The sequence below is a fragment of the Urocitellus parryii genome, chromosome 7 (genome assembly GCF_045843805.1).
Source record: "Urocitellus parryii isolate mUroPar1 chromosome 7, mUroPar1.hap1, whole genome shotgun sequence".
NCBI lineage: Eukaryota > Metazoa > Chordata > Mammalia > Rodentia > Sciuridae > Urocitellus > Urocitellus parryii.
Genome location: NC_135537.1, coordinates 1,166,034 through 1,177,337, shown reverse-complemented (window position 1 = coordinate 1,177,337; position 11,304 = coordinate 1,166,034). Strand labels below are relative to the sequence as shown.

The window sequence follows — 11,304 nt, the reverse complement described above, 5'->3', positions numbered from 1 at the left end:
CGATGACCAAAGTCTGAGAGACCCACACCACCCGGGATTTCCCGGAGGCCAGCCTCGCTGCTGGAGAGGTTCGCAAACCTGCCAACGTCCCTCCCGCCGGCCCGCGCTGCGCCACGGCCCAGATCCCGAGCCCCCCCCACCCCGGCCCACTGGCCGGAAGTCCGCACCACCGAGAGGGAGTCGGCTCTTGGGGCGCCTAGAGCGTTCCCGGAAGTCCTCAGGGCGGGATCTCGTGTAACTTCCGGTGGCGGCTTGCGGGCCGTCGTGCGGGCTTTGTCGGCGGCTTGCGGGGTCGAGGGCTGGGCGGCCTGGCTACGGCGTCGGGCGCGCGCCGTCCTCTCGCCGCCGGGCGCCGGGTGAGTGGCGTGTTGAGGGCTCGCGGCCGGGCGGCGTCCGGCCCAGCCAAGGCGGGCCGGTCTCCCGGGGCCGCGGCGGCGGCGCCCAAGCCGGCCGTCTGGTCCCCCCAGAGCTTCCTGCGTGATGCCAGGCGCGTTCCCCGCGCTCCGCGAGGCCCGCCGAGGTGCCACCCGGCCTCTGAGCCGCTCCGAGATGGGCTGCCCAGCCGTTTGCGGGTGCAGGTGCGAGCGTCGCTGCTTTGTGCCTCTGACCCTGTCTCCCTCCCTGCGGCCTCCGCTGGAGATGCATCGCCGGTACCTCTGTGCTGCTGGGGTTAGAGGCGGAGATGAAGCTTGGTTTGAGTCAGCTGCAAGAAACCCCACATGGGGACAGGTGGTTGGCTATGCTGTCTCCATTTTCCTGGAAACTTCCTTTTCTCTTAGAAGTCTGTGAGCCCCAGTGGTGTCTCTGCTGATGCCAGGCACGTTTTATCCTCTTTACACACTGGCTGCACCATGATCCAAGGGTCCTCGGGACCCGAGTGTGTGCCTGCGGTCCCCCAGAGTATTAATGTCTTATGTCTACCTAGGATCTGAGAAATGAGTCTTCAGGCAATACCGTGCTCTCCCTATCCACAGAGAGGAGGCCTTTGTCCCTGTCATTCCGTGACATTACATCAGTGCTTTCACAGTTGTCATAACCAGGGCATTCATCTTATGGAAGGTGCTGGGAGGGATTTCACAAGTCATCACCTGTGCTGGCCTCTCCTGGAGTTCTGGGATGGATTGCTGTTTCAGGAACAGCCAGCAGGTGATAAGGAGAGAGGGCAGAGCTGGGAAATCCGTAGGACACTTATTAGCCCAGCTGAAGATGGAAGACCCCGAGCTCAGGGAAAGAGACACAGAACACTGTGGTGTCATCTAAACAGTTCAGGAAGCTGTGGGTGCTGCTTGGGCTGGTGGACAGTGCTGGTGAAAGAACACTGGGTTTGTCAGGAAAGGGAGACTTTTTTCTGTTTTCCTTGGGAGAACCCTGAGAGCAGCTGCTAGAGGCAGAAAACAGTGGCCTTACAGTGAAGAGGGAGAAGAGGAGCCAGAGAGAGCAGCTAGCAGCTGGTTCTGCTTCTCTTTGACCTTGAACAAGTCAGTTCCTTGAATCCCTTGGAAGGTTCTGCAGAGAACATGCAAAACAAGTGCACCTTGCCTGCCGGCTGGCACACACTTGGGGCCTCCACTGCTGCAGCATGTGCACTGCCAGGGCCGAAGCTTAGCAAACCATCCTGCTCTTTTTCTGTGGGCCTCAAGCAGTAAATTACTGAGAACCAAAGCTGGAATGCCCCTTTACCAGTGTAGATGTGAAGGCTGAGCTTCTAGTGCCATAAGGAACACCCCAGTATACCCCAGAGTCACGGTCACTGCTGCTGATACACAGCATCACTGTGCATTTATACCATTCCTGTGATGCTTCTTCCAGTAGATTCCATGTTTTGTAACAGAAAAGGGTCATGTTGTTTCAGAAACCTGGCATAGTTTTACTATTATTTATTTCACTCAAGTTTCTTTAAAGGAAAAAGTATTGATTTAATTTTACTTATATTCACAGAAGAAAAAGGAGCTAAGTAGAAACTTAAGATTGTTGATTTTGAAATATATGTTTGTTTAAAGCAAGTTATATTCTATTTAAGAACTTCCTATGAAGTTAAAAAAAATATATGAAAACCTTTGTCAGGCACATGGTTTTAAACTGTATTCTTGTAGACACACAGAAGATTGTTGCCAGATGTGTTGTCACTTTAAACTAGCAGTTAGGTCAGGTGTAATGGCAGCCTGCCTATAATTCCAGTGACTCAGAGGCAGGAGGATCATAAACTTGAGGCCAGAGCACAGACCCTGTCTCAAAATTAAAAATAAATAAAAAACTGGGCATGGTGGTATACACTGGATGTAATCCCAGTAGCTCTGGAGGCTGAGGCAGGAGGATTGTGAGCCAGCCTCAGCAATGGTGAAGTACTAAGCAATTTAGTAAGACCCTGTCTGTAAATAAAATACAAAATAGAGCTGGATAGGACTGAAGATGTGGCTCAGTGGTCAAGTGTCTCTGTGTTCAATCCCCAGTACTGAAAAAAAAAAAAAAAAAAAAAGCCTGGTGTGGTGGTGCAGAACTGTAATCTCAGTGGCTCAGGAGGCTGAGGCAAGAGGATCTCAAGTTCAAAACCAGCCTCAGCAAAAGCAAGGTGCCAAGCAACTCAAACTTAGTCAGACCCTGTCTCTAAATAAAATATAAAATAGGGCTGGGGATATGGCTCAGTGGTCAAGTGCCCCTGAGTTCAATCCCTAGTACCCCTCAAAATAAATAAATAAATGAAAAGGGTTGGGGATGTAGCTCAGTGGTAGAGTCCCTGGGTTCAATCCCAAGTACACGGGGGAAGAAAAATCAATATTACTGATTAGAACAGCCAAGAAACCACATTCCTACTCCTAATTCATTCCCTCATTTTCCTGGTACTGGGGATCGAACTGAGGGATACTCTACCACTTAACTGCACCCACTGCCCCTTCTTATTTAATATTTTGAGACAGGGTCTTGCTAATTGATGAGGTCATAATACTAATCCTAGCTGATATCTCAGCAAAATATCTGTAAAAGTGACATCACACTTAGGAAAGAAAACAGTCTCCATGAGGAAATGGGTGTGGAGGCAGACAGACTGGGATTCAAGCCTTAGCTGCCCTTGTTGGTTTGGTACCTTAGATTCTAGCCTTAGCTGCCCTTGTTGGCTTGGTACCTTGGGTGACTTTTTTCTTATTCTGTTTCCTCTGTGAATAGTGGAGTACATGGTGCCCTCTGAGGGTTGCATGAGGTGATGCCAGTCCAGTGCTCAGCACTGCGTGGCCAGAGCATGAGGGCACAACCTTCCTTTCCTGGGTCCTGAAGCAGTTGAGGCACAAGAGTGAGGCACACAAAGCACAAAAAGTCACCTTACTAGTCAGTGACCAGGAGACTGAATGCCAGTTAGATCTGTTGCCAGACTTCCCTGTTTAAAACTCGTGGCATGGAGGAGCAGAGCAGAACACATGCCCTGGAAACCGCTGGCTCAGGAAGGGGGAAGAGGTTGGCCTGAAGGCCTGGTCACTGACCAATCTTGTTTTGCAGACTCATCTTACCTACTTGGGGCAGAATGCTGTCTCTGACATAGTGGGGGTAGAGAGCCCTGAAAGTTTTTGAGTAGGAGATTGATAGCTGATTCGTGCTTTTAAAGGCTCCTTCTGCTGCTATATAGAAGATAGAAAAGAAGAAATATGGAGTTTGGAGGCTGTTGCACCTGTGTGGTGAGAAGTGGTGATGGAGGAAGGCATTTGACATTTGAGACACTGTCAGGTGCCTTCAGCAGTGTGCAGGCCTGGCCTGCAGGTCTGCTGATGGGTTGGACTTGGGATGTCAGTGGAAGAGCAGGGAGTCCGGATTGCAGTCTGGTCTGAACAGATGAAGTCATGTGGCCTCGCTACAGAAGGGGCAGATGGGAAGAGAACCTCTATTCTGAAGTTTGACCCATTAGTTTGAGAAGCTGAGCGCATCCAAGTGCAGGCATCAGGTTGGGAGCTGTCAGGTGCGGGAGCGGGGAGAGAGCCAGGCTGTAGGTAGAAGTGCGTGTCGTCTTCAGTGGATGGGTCTGTCTCCTCAGAGGCTGTGCGCGCCCCTCACTTGAGTGGAGATGGAGAGGAGATCTGAGCACTGAGCTTAGTGTATGGGAGGGTGGAGATGGTCAGAGGACACCAGGAGGGAGTTATGGTAAGAAAGGGATAGTCAGGAGAGGTTGTCCAAGAAGCCCATTGACAGTGTGACCTCCAGAGGGGCAAGTCAGTGGCTGGCAGGTATGGACAGGGATTGAGTTGCGTGAGCATCCATGGCCGGGCCCACTGTGCTGACAAGGTGGGCTGTGAGGGTGACAGTGCTGGAGTGAGTTCAGTGAAGAAGAAAACGGTGGAGAAATGAGCACCGTGGCCCTGTGTTGCTGCAGGGGAGAGCGTGGGTGGAGCTGGAGGAGAATAGAGTTAGGAAGTTGGGGGTATTTTTTGATGGTTGTTTATGTGGTTCTATGGATTGAACCCTTATGTGCTTTACCACTGAGCTACATCCCAGACTTTTTTACTTTTTATTTTGTGACAGGGTCTCACTGAGTGGCCTGGGTTGGCCTCAAACTTGAGACCCTCTTGTCTCAACCTTCTGAGTATCTGGGATTATAGCTGTGTACCACCATATCCCACCTGTTTTCTTTTTTTTTTTTTTTTTTTAAATATTTATTTATTTATTTTTAGTTTTCCACGGACACAACATCTTTGTATGTGGTGCTGAGTATCGAACCCGGGCCGCACGCATGCCAGGCGAGCGCGCTACCGCTTGAGCCACATCCCCAGCCCCCCCACCTGTTTTCATTCTTTTTTGGTATCGGGGATTGAACTCAGGAGCACTTACCACTGAGCCATATCCCCAGCCCTTTTTAATATTTTATTTAGAGACAGGGTCTCACTGAGTGGTTTAGTACCTCACAATTGCAGAGGCTGGCTTTGAACTCATGATCCTCCTGTCTCAGCCTCCTGAGCCACTGGGATTACAGGCGTGCACCACCGCGCCACCACAGCGTCTCACTCTGCTGCCCAGGCTGGTCCCAGACTCCTGGGCTAAAGTGATCCTCCTGCTTCAGCCTTCCCAGTGGGTAGGAGTATAGGCACATGACAAAGGTTTTTAGGTGGGTGGAAAACTGTGTTGCTGTGTCCTGGTGGGAATGGTGGGCTGGAGGGATCGTGGGATTAGATTGCAGAGAGGAAGTGAATTATGACTGGGGAACTCCAGTTGGGTCAAGGACAACTTCACAGAGCAAGAGGTAGGTGGGGGAGTGGACATTCTGTCCCACTGCTTACCGTTTCTCATTGAAGAGGAGGAGCCAGGTTATCACCTAAAGGTCAGAAGAGAGTGATGGACATGATTTCAGAGGAAGCATTCTGGCAGCTCTGGGTCCCCAGGCAGTACGAGCACACCCACAGGTCAGCAGGCAAGCTAAATGTGACCAGAGCCAGGTCCCACACCAGCTGGTAGGTGTGAAAGGGCAGGGGAATTGGGATTATATGAAGAGGCTGACTGTACAGGCATCCCTAGGTTCTGGAGATGCCAAAACGGGCGGATATACTTAGTTCCTGTGTGTAACATGGTATTTGCTGTAGCCTATGCATAACCTCCAAATACTTTAAATCACCTCATGTTATTTATTTATTTATTTATTTATTTATTTAAATGACTACTTTAAAGGTTTTTTTTGGTTTTTTTTTTTAAAGAGAGAGAGATTTTTTTTAATATTTATTTTTTAGTTATTGGCGGACATAACATCTTTGTTGGTATGTGGTGCTGAGGATCGAACCTGGGCAGCATGCATGCCAGGCAAGTGCGCTACCACTTGAGCCACATCCCCAGCCCACCTCATGTTATTTATACTTAACACATGCAAATAGTTATTCTATATTTTTTGAGGGAATTAAGCAAGAAAAATGTCTGCGTATGTTCCATACACAATTTTACATTTTAAATACGTTTGATATGAGGTTGGTTGGAGTGTGGATGTGAATCTCAGGATGAACGGGGCAGCTGTGTGAAGTGATGAGAGTGGTCAGGTAGACCAGGGCAGGAAGCAGGAGCCATTTTAAGCTGGCATGGATGTAATGCTACAGACCCAGATGGTAAAATCACAGAAAGTACAGGACTAGAAAATACTAGGTCCTGACTGGACGCCTGGCTTTACGTCACTGCAGGTGAGGACGCGGTAGCTGTTGCTAATGTAGTGACTGTACAGGAGGGAGTGTCAAGTGGCTGCAGTACGGTGAGCCTGGAGTCCTTACTGGGTGAGGACAGAAGGCCGCACGGGAAGGAAAGAGAGACAGTGGAGAGAAGGTCGGGTTGATGCATTTAATAGTTCAGGAATATACATCTTGACTTTTGACTAGAGTTCCGGCCATATTCCTACCCTCTGCGACCCACCCAGAGCACACCAAGGGTCACCAGGGGTCCTCACCACAGAACCCCCTGTCCTGGAGTTGGACGTGTCGGAGGTGGACCTACAAAGAAGGCTTTCTACATGGAGGTGGCTGGTGGGTGAGATGAGCACACATAGTGGAGGAGGGTTGGGAGTGTGGGCAGAGGAAACTCTTCCTCTCCCACTTGCAGCGTCTGAGCTGAGTCTTGCACCTGCTTCAGCACCTTCCTGTTAACCAAGGGAAAGATGATCTTTTTCTGTCGTTTCAGATTCTGCATAGGAGCTGGTAACAAGAAGGTTGACTTTGAAACTTGAATTCCTGAGGATGAAAATTCACATAATATGATGTCAGACAAACTGACAGTGATGGAGCCCCCCGCCCCTGAATCGGGGGAAGTCCAGGAAGCCAGATTAGGGCAGCTATTGAGAAACCCAGAAGGGCAGAGCCTGGAGAGTCCTCCCTCTCAGGAGGGGGACTTCAGGCAGGTGACAGTGACCCACTGGAAAATCCAAACAGGAGAGACAGCCCAGGTGTGCGTTAAGTCAGGAAGAGACACTGTTCTGAACTCAAACATTCTTATACTTCAGAGGGAGCTCATAGAAGGGGAGGCACATCCTTGCGATATTTGTGGCAAAAGCTTCCCTTTTAATTCAGACCTAATTAGACATCAGATTTCTCATACTGGGGAGAAGTCTTACACATGGGATCACTGTGGGAAAGGCTCTGAGCAGACCCCACAGCTCCCTGAGCATCAGAGGGTCCACCCTGGAGACCGACTCTGTGTGTGCAATGTGTGTGGGAAAGACTTCATCCACTATGCAGACCTAATTGAGCATCAGCGAGTGCACGTGGGAGAAAAACCTTTCAAGTGTGCTCAGTGTGGGAAAGCCTTCTGTCACAGCTCCGACTTGCTCCGGCACCAGAGGGTTCACACCAGAGAGAGGCCCTTTGAGTGCAAAGAGTGTGGGAAAGGCTTTAGTCAGAGCTCCTTACTCATTCGCCATCAGAGAATACACACAGGAGAAAGGCCCTATGAGTGCAACGAGTGTGGGAAGTCCTTCATCAGGAGCTCGAGCCTCATTCGGCACTACCAGGTGCACACTGAAGTGAGGCAGTACGAGTGCAGAGACTGTGGGAAGGCCTTCCGCCATCGCTCGGACCTCGTTGAGCATCAGAGGATTCACACTGGAGAGAGGCCCTTTGAGTGCAGTGAGTGTGGGAAAGCCTTTATTCGGAGTTCAAAGCTTATTCAGCACCAGAGAATTCATACTGGAGAACGGCCGTATGTGTGCAATGAGTGTGGGAAGCGTTTCAGCCAGACGTCCAACTTCACTCAGCATCAGAGAATCCACACTGGGGAGAAACTCTATGAGTGTAACGAGTGTGGGAAGGCCTTCTTTCTGAGTTCTTACCTTATCCGACACCAGAAAATCCACACTGGTGAGCGGGTATATGAATGTAAAGAGTGTGGGAAGGCTTTTCTGCAGAAGGCCCACCTCACAGAACATCAGAAGATCCACACTGGGGACAGGCCTTTTGAATGCAAAGACTGTGGAAAAGCCTTCATCCAGAGCTCCAAGCTGCTGCTGCACCAGATTGTCCACACTGGAGAGAAGCCCTATGTGTGCAGCTTCTGTGGGAAGGGCTTCATCCAGAGGTCAAACTTCCTTCAGCACCAGAAGATGCATACGGAGGAGAAGCTCCACGAGTGTAGTCAGCATGGGAAGGGCTGTGCCCCGCCCCCAGACTTTGTGCACCAGGAGGGCCTTTCTCTGGATGAGGCCCCCATGCATTTGGCTAAGAGAGCCACAGGACAGGGGGATTGTGCAGACAGTGTATAGAAGATCACTCTGGCCCTGGGAGTGGTGTTTGGTAATGGGCGGACTTAGCATTCGTGTGACTTGTGAGATTGGGATGTGTAGAGTTTCCTTGATCTAGACAGCCTGGTTTTGGAGTGGACTGCCACCAGGGCAGGAGAACTGAAGAACCTGGTGGCTGGCCTGAGCTGGGGTGGGCTCAGGGTGGGAAGGTCGTCTCAAGAAAAGGTAGAGATTTCCTCACAATCATAACCCACACTTGAGCTAAGTCGTTTAAGTGCAGAGCTGAGTGTCTAATCCTGTTACTCAAGAGAGAGTTACCTATCGGAAAGACTAAAGAGGGAGACTCAGAACCAGCCCTGCCCGGTCCTAAGGTCTCTGCCCCTTGACCACTCAGCTTCTGGCCAGGCAGGTGATACATGCTATTTCCCATGTTCTCCAGGTTGTTTCCGCCTCTGTTCTTTGAAGGGTCTTCCTTGCCCTGCTGATTCCTGATCACGGTGCGAGTCTCCTCGGGCGTCACATTAAGCCGAGTTTCCCTGGTGCTTAGCCAAGCAGGCTCCATGCTTCTCTGGCTCAGTGCTCCCTCTGCTACTGTACTTCTTTGATGTACCAGAATCACGAATTCTCTCCCCTCACACTCAGTTCCTTTATGTGTCCCCAGTGTCTGGCACATGGCAATAAAAAGCACCCCCAGATCTGGGTGTAATAGCCATTGACTTATTGCTACTTTTAATGTTACCATATTCTTTGTTCATCTGGCACCAGTGTGACCTGTTGTGCTGGAGGTGTCTTCTCTTGTGTCCTAGCAGCTCCAGGATTAATTTGTCTTCTGTCATTTCCTTGCTCACATTGTCAGTTCTGACATTTGAAAAAAAATATATTGAGGTCTAAAGAGAATAATCCTAGATAATGGAAAAAACGAGTAAGGCACTGTCCATCCCAAAGCCACTGAATGCAGTGGGGAGGACAGATGTGGTGTACGACTGGTGTGTCGAAATAGAAGAGTGTTCTGGGTCCTGTAGGACCTTAGGTAAGAAGGAGATTTATTGTCACATGAATCTGGAAGGCTTCACAGAGGAGGGACATTTTAGCTGCTCCAGAGAGGGCAGTGGGTGCTTGTCAGCTAGAGGAGGAGAAATGACCTGGGGGAGGGAATCCCAGGGGACAGGCAGACAGGATTGCCATGTGGTTGGGCTGTCAGAACCGGGAAGTTCAGTCCATGGTGAACAGCAGCTGGCTCTGAGGTGGTACAGAACAACTCTCGCCCATAAGGACACAGTTTGAGTTCTTAACACGTTCTAGTGACCCTGGAAGCCTTGAAGGGGCGGGCCATTCTAAACAGACTGTACACAGAGTCCACTTCCTGGAAAATGCCATCACTTGATGTTGCAGACAGTCAAGAAAGGGGCATTACTGGCCACTTTAACCAGGACAAGGGAATCCCCACACCTGTGTAACCACCCCCACAATTAAAAAGACGTCTTTCATCCAAAAGTTTCCTCTTGCCCTTGCCAGCCAGCTCCAGCCCAGCCCCAGTGACCACTGTGTCAGTGAAGGTTAGTGTTGCTTGTCCTAGAGCCCCACCTACATGAGTGCAGCCGGTGACATGTGGAAACGGAAGTGTGTTCACTTCTGTTGCTAGTGCATACTCTTGTCCCTTAGACTCAACAGGTTGTGTTTTAGTGGTCTTCTTTGTCAAGTGGTGTTTACTGCATGGAAAATTTGTCATTTGTTTATTCATCCATCTATTGGAAATTTGAGTTTCCACTTTGGGCTCTTAAAAATAAAATTGCTGGGAATTCTGGGAATGTAGCTCAGTGGTGGAGTGCTTGCCTAGCATGCTCAAGGTCTGGGGATCATCCCCAGTACCAGGGCAGGTGGAGGGAGAATAAAACTGCTATGAACATTTGTGTAAATGTGTTTATTTGCACATGGGGTTTTCTTTTGGGTGAATACCTACAGCTTCTATTGCCAAGTTTTAAGATAATTGTTCATTCAGGCGCTGTAACAAAACACTCTGAGCTGGGAGGGCTTATGAACACTAGGAATTCATTTCTTGTGGCTCTGGAGTCTGGGAAGTACAAGGTCAAGTGCAGGCAGATTTGGTGAGGGTCCTCCTCCATAGATGGGTGTCCTGTAACCCCCACGGCAGGAAGAACAAGGAGTTTTCTCTGGCCTTTCACAGTTCATTTGGGAAGACTCTGCCCTGGACATCTGATCATCTCAAAGGCCTCACCTCCTCATACCACCACTTGTGGGGTTGGGATTTCAGCATAAATATGGGGTGTACTAAACAGTCCATTGCCATGAAAGTGTTTTGGTGGGAAATCCCAACAGTCTCCTGGTGACCCGTCTTCTCTTCCTGCCAACACTGGTGCTGTCACCATCTGGGGTCAGGGTTGATTTGCCTGCTGAACGGTGCCCAGCGCCTGTCTGCATCATCTTTTGTGATGTGTCTGTCCGTGTTTTTTGCTCATGTTTAAGGTGGGTTGTCTTTCTTGCTTTTTGTGCTAGGGATTGACTCGGGGAGCTCCACCCCTGAGTGGCGCCAGGCCTTTCTATATTTTGAGACAGGGTCTCCCTAAGTTGCTGAGGCTGGCCTTGAACTTGTGCTCCTCCTACCTCAAGCTCCTAAGTAGCTGGGATTACAGGTGTCCTCCACTATACCTGGACAGATTTTTTAAAACTTTTTTTTTATTAAACCTAACTTATTGGAGTCTTCTATTTATTTATTTATATATGGTGCTGAGAATCAAACCCAGTGTCTCACACATGTCAGGCAAGCGCTCCACCACTGAGTTGTGAGCCCAGCCCTATCAGAATCTTTTTTAGCTAATTAATGATTTTTAAGTTTTAAGAAATATTTGCTGCTGGGTGTAGTGACCTACACCTGTAATCCCAGTAACTCTGGAGCTGAGGCAGGAGAATCTCAAATTCAAGGCCAGCCTCGGCAATTTAGTGAAATCCTGTTTAAAAAAAAAAAGGCTGGGGTATAGCTCAGTAATACAGCACCCCAGGTTTAATTTCTAGGCTGAAAAACAAACAAAAAATGTTTGCCTGCTTAAGGCCATTGCTGTTTTCTTATGTGGTTGAATGTGGAACGTTGACCATTTTGGCTTCTGCAG

General features: G+C 49.5%; 1 protein-coding gene across 2 annotated transcripts; it reads left to right on the top strand.

Moving 5' to 3' along the window:
• The first annotated feature begins 252 nt into the window (after positions 1-252).
• Znf623 (zinc finger protein 623) lies at positions 253-10,078 on the top strand. Of its 2 annotated transcripts, none has more exons than XM_026409930.2 (2): positions 253-356; positions 6,628-10,078. In XM_026409930.2, the coding sequence occupies exon 2, from the start codon at positions 6,701-6,703 to the stop codon at positions 8,198-8,200; it is 1,500 nt and encodes a 499-aa protein (XP_026265715.2). In that variant the 5' UTR covers positions 253-356; positions 6,628-6,700; the 3' UTR covers positions 8,201-10,078. The 2 variants fall into 2 exon arrangements, with proteins under 2 accessions (XP_026265715.2, XP_026265716.2); XM_026409931.2 differs by lacking the exon at positions 253-356 and adding an exon at positions 436-578.
• Positions 10,079-11,304: the final 1,226 nt, after the last annotated feature.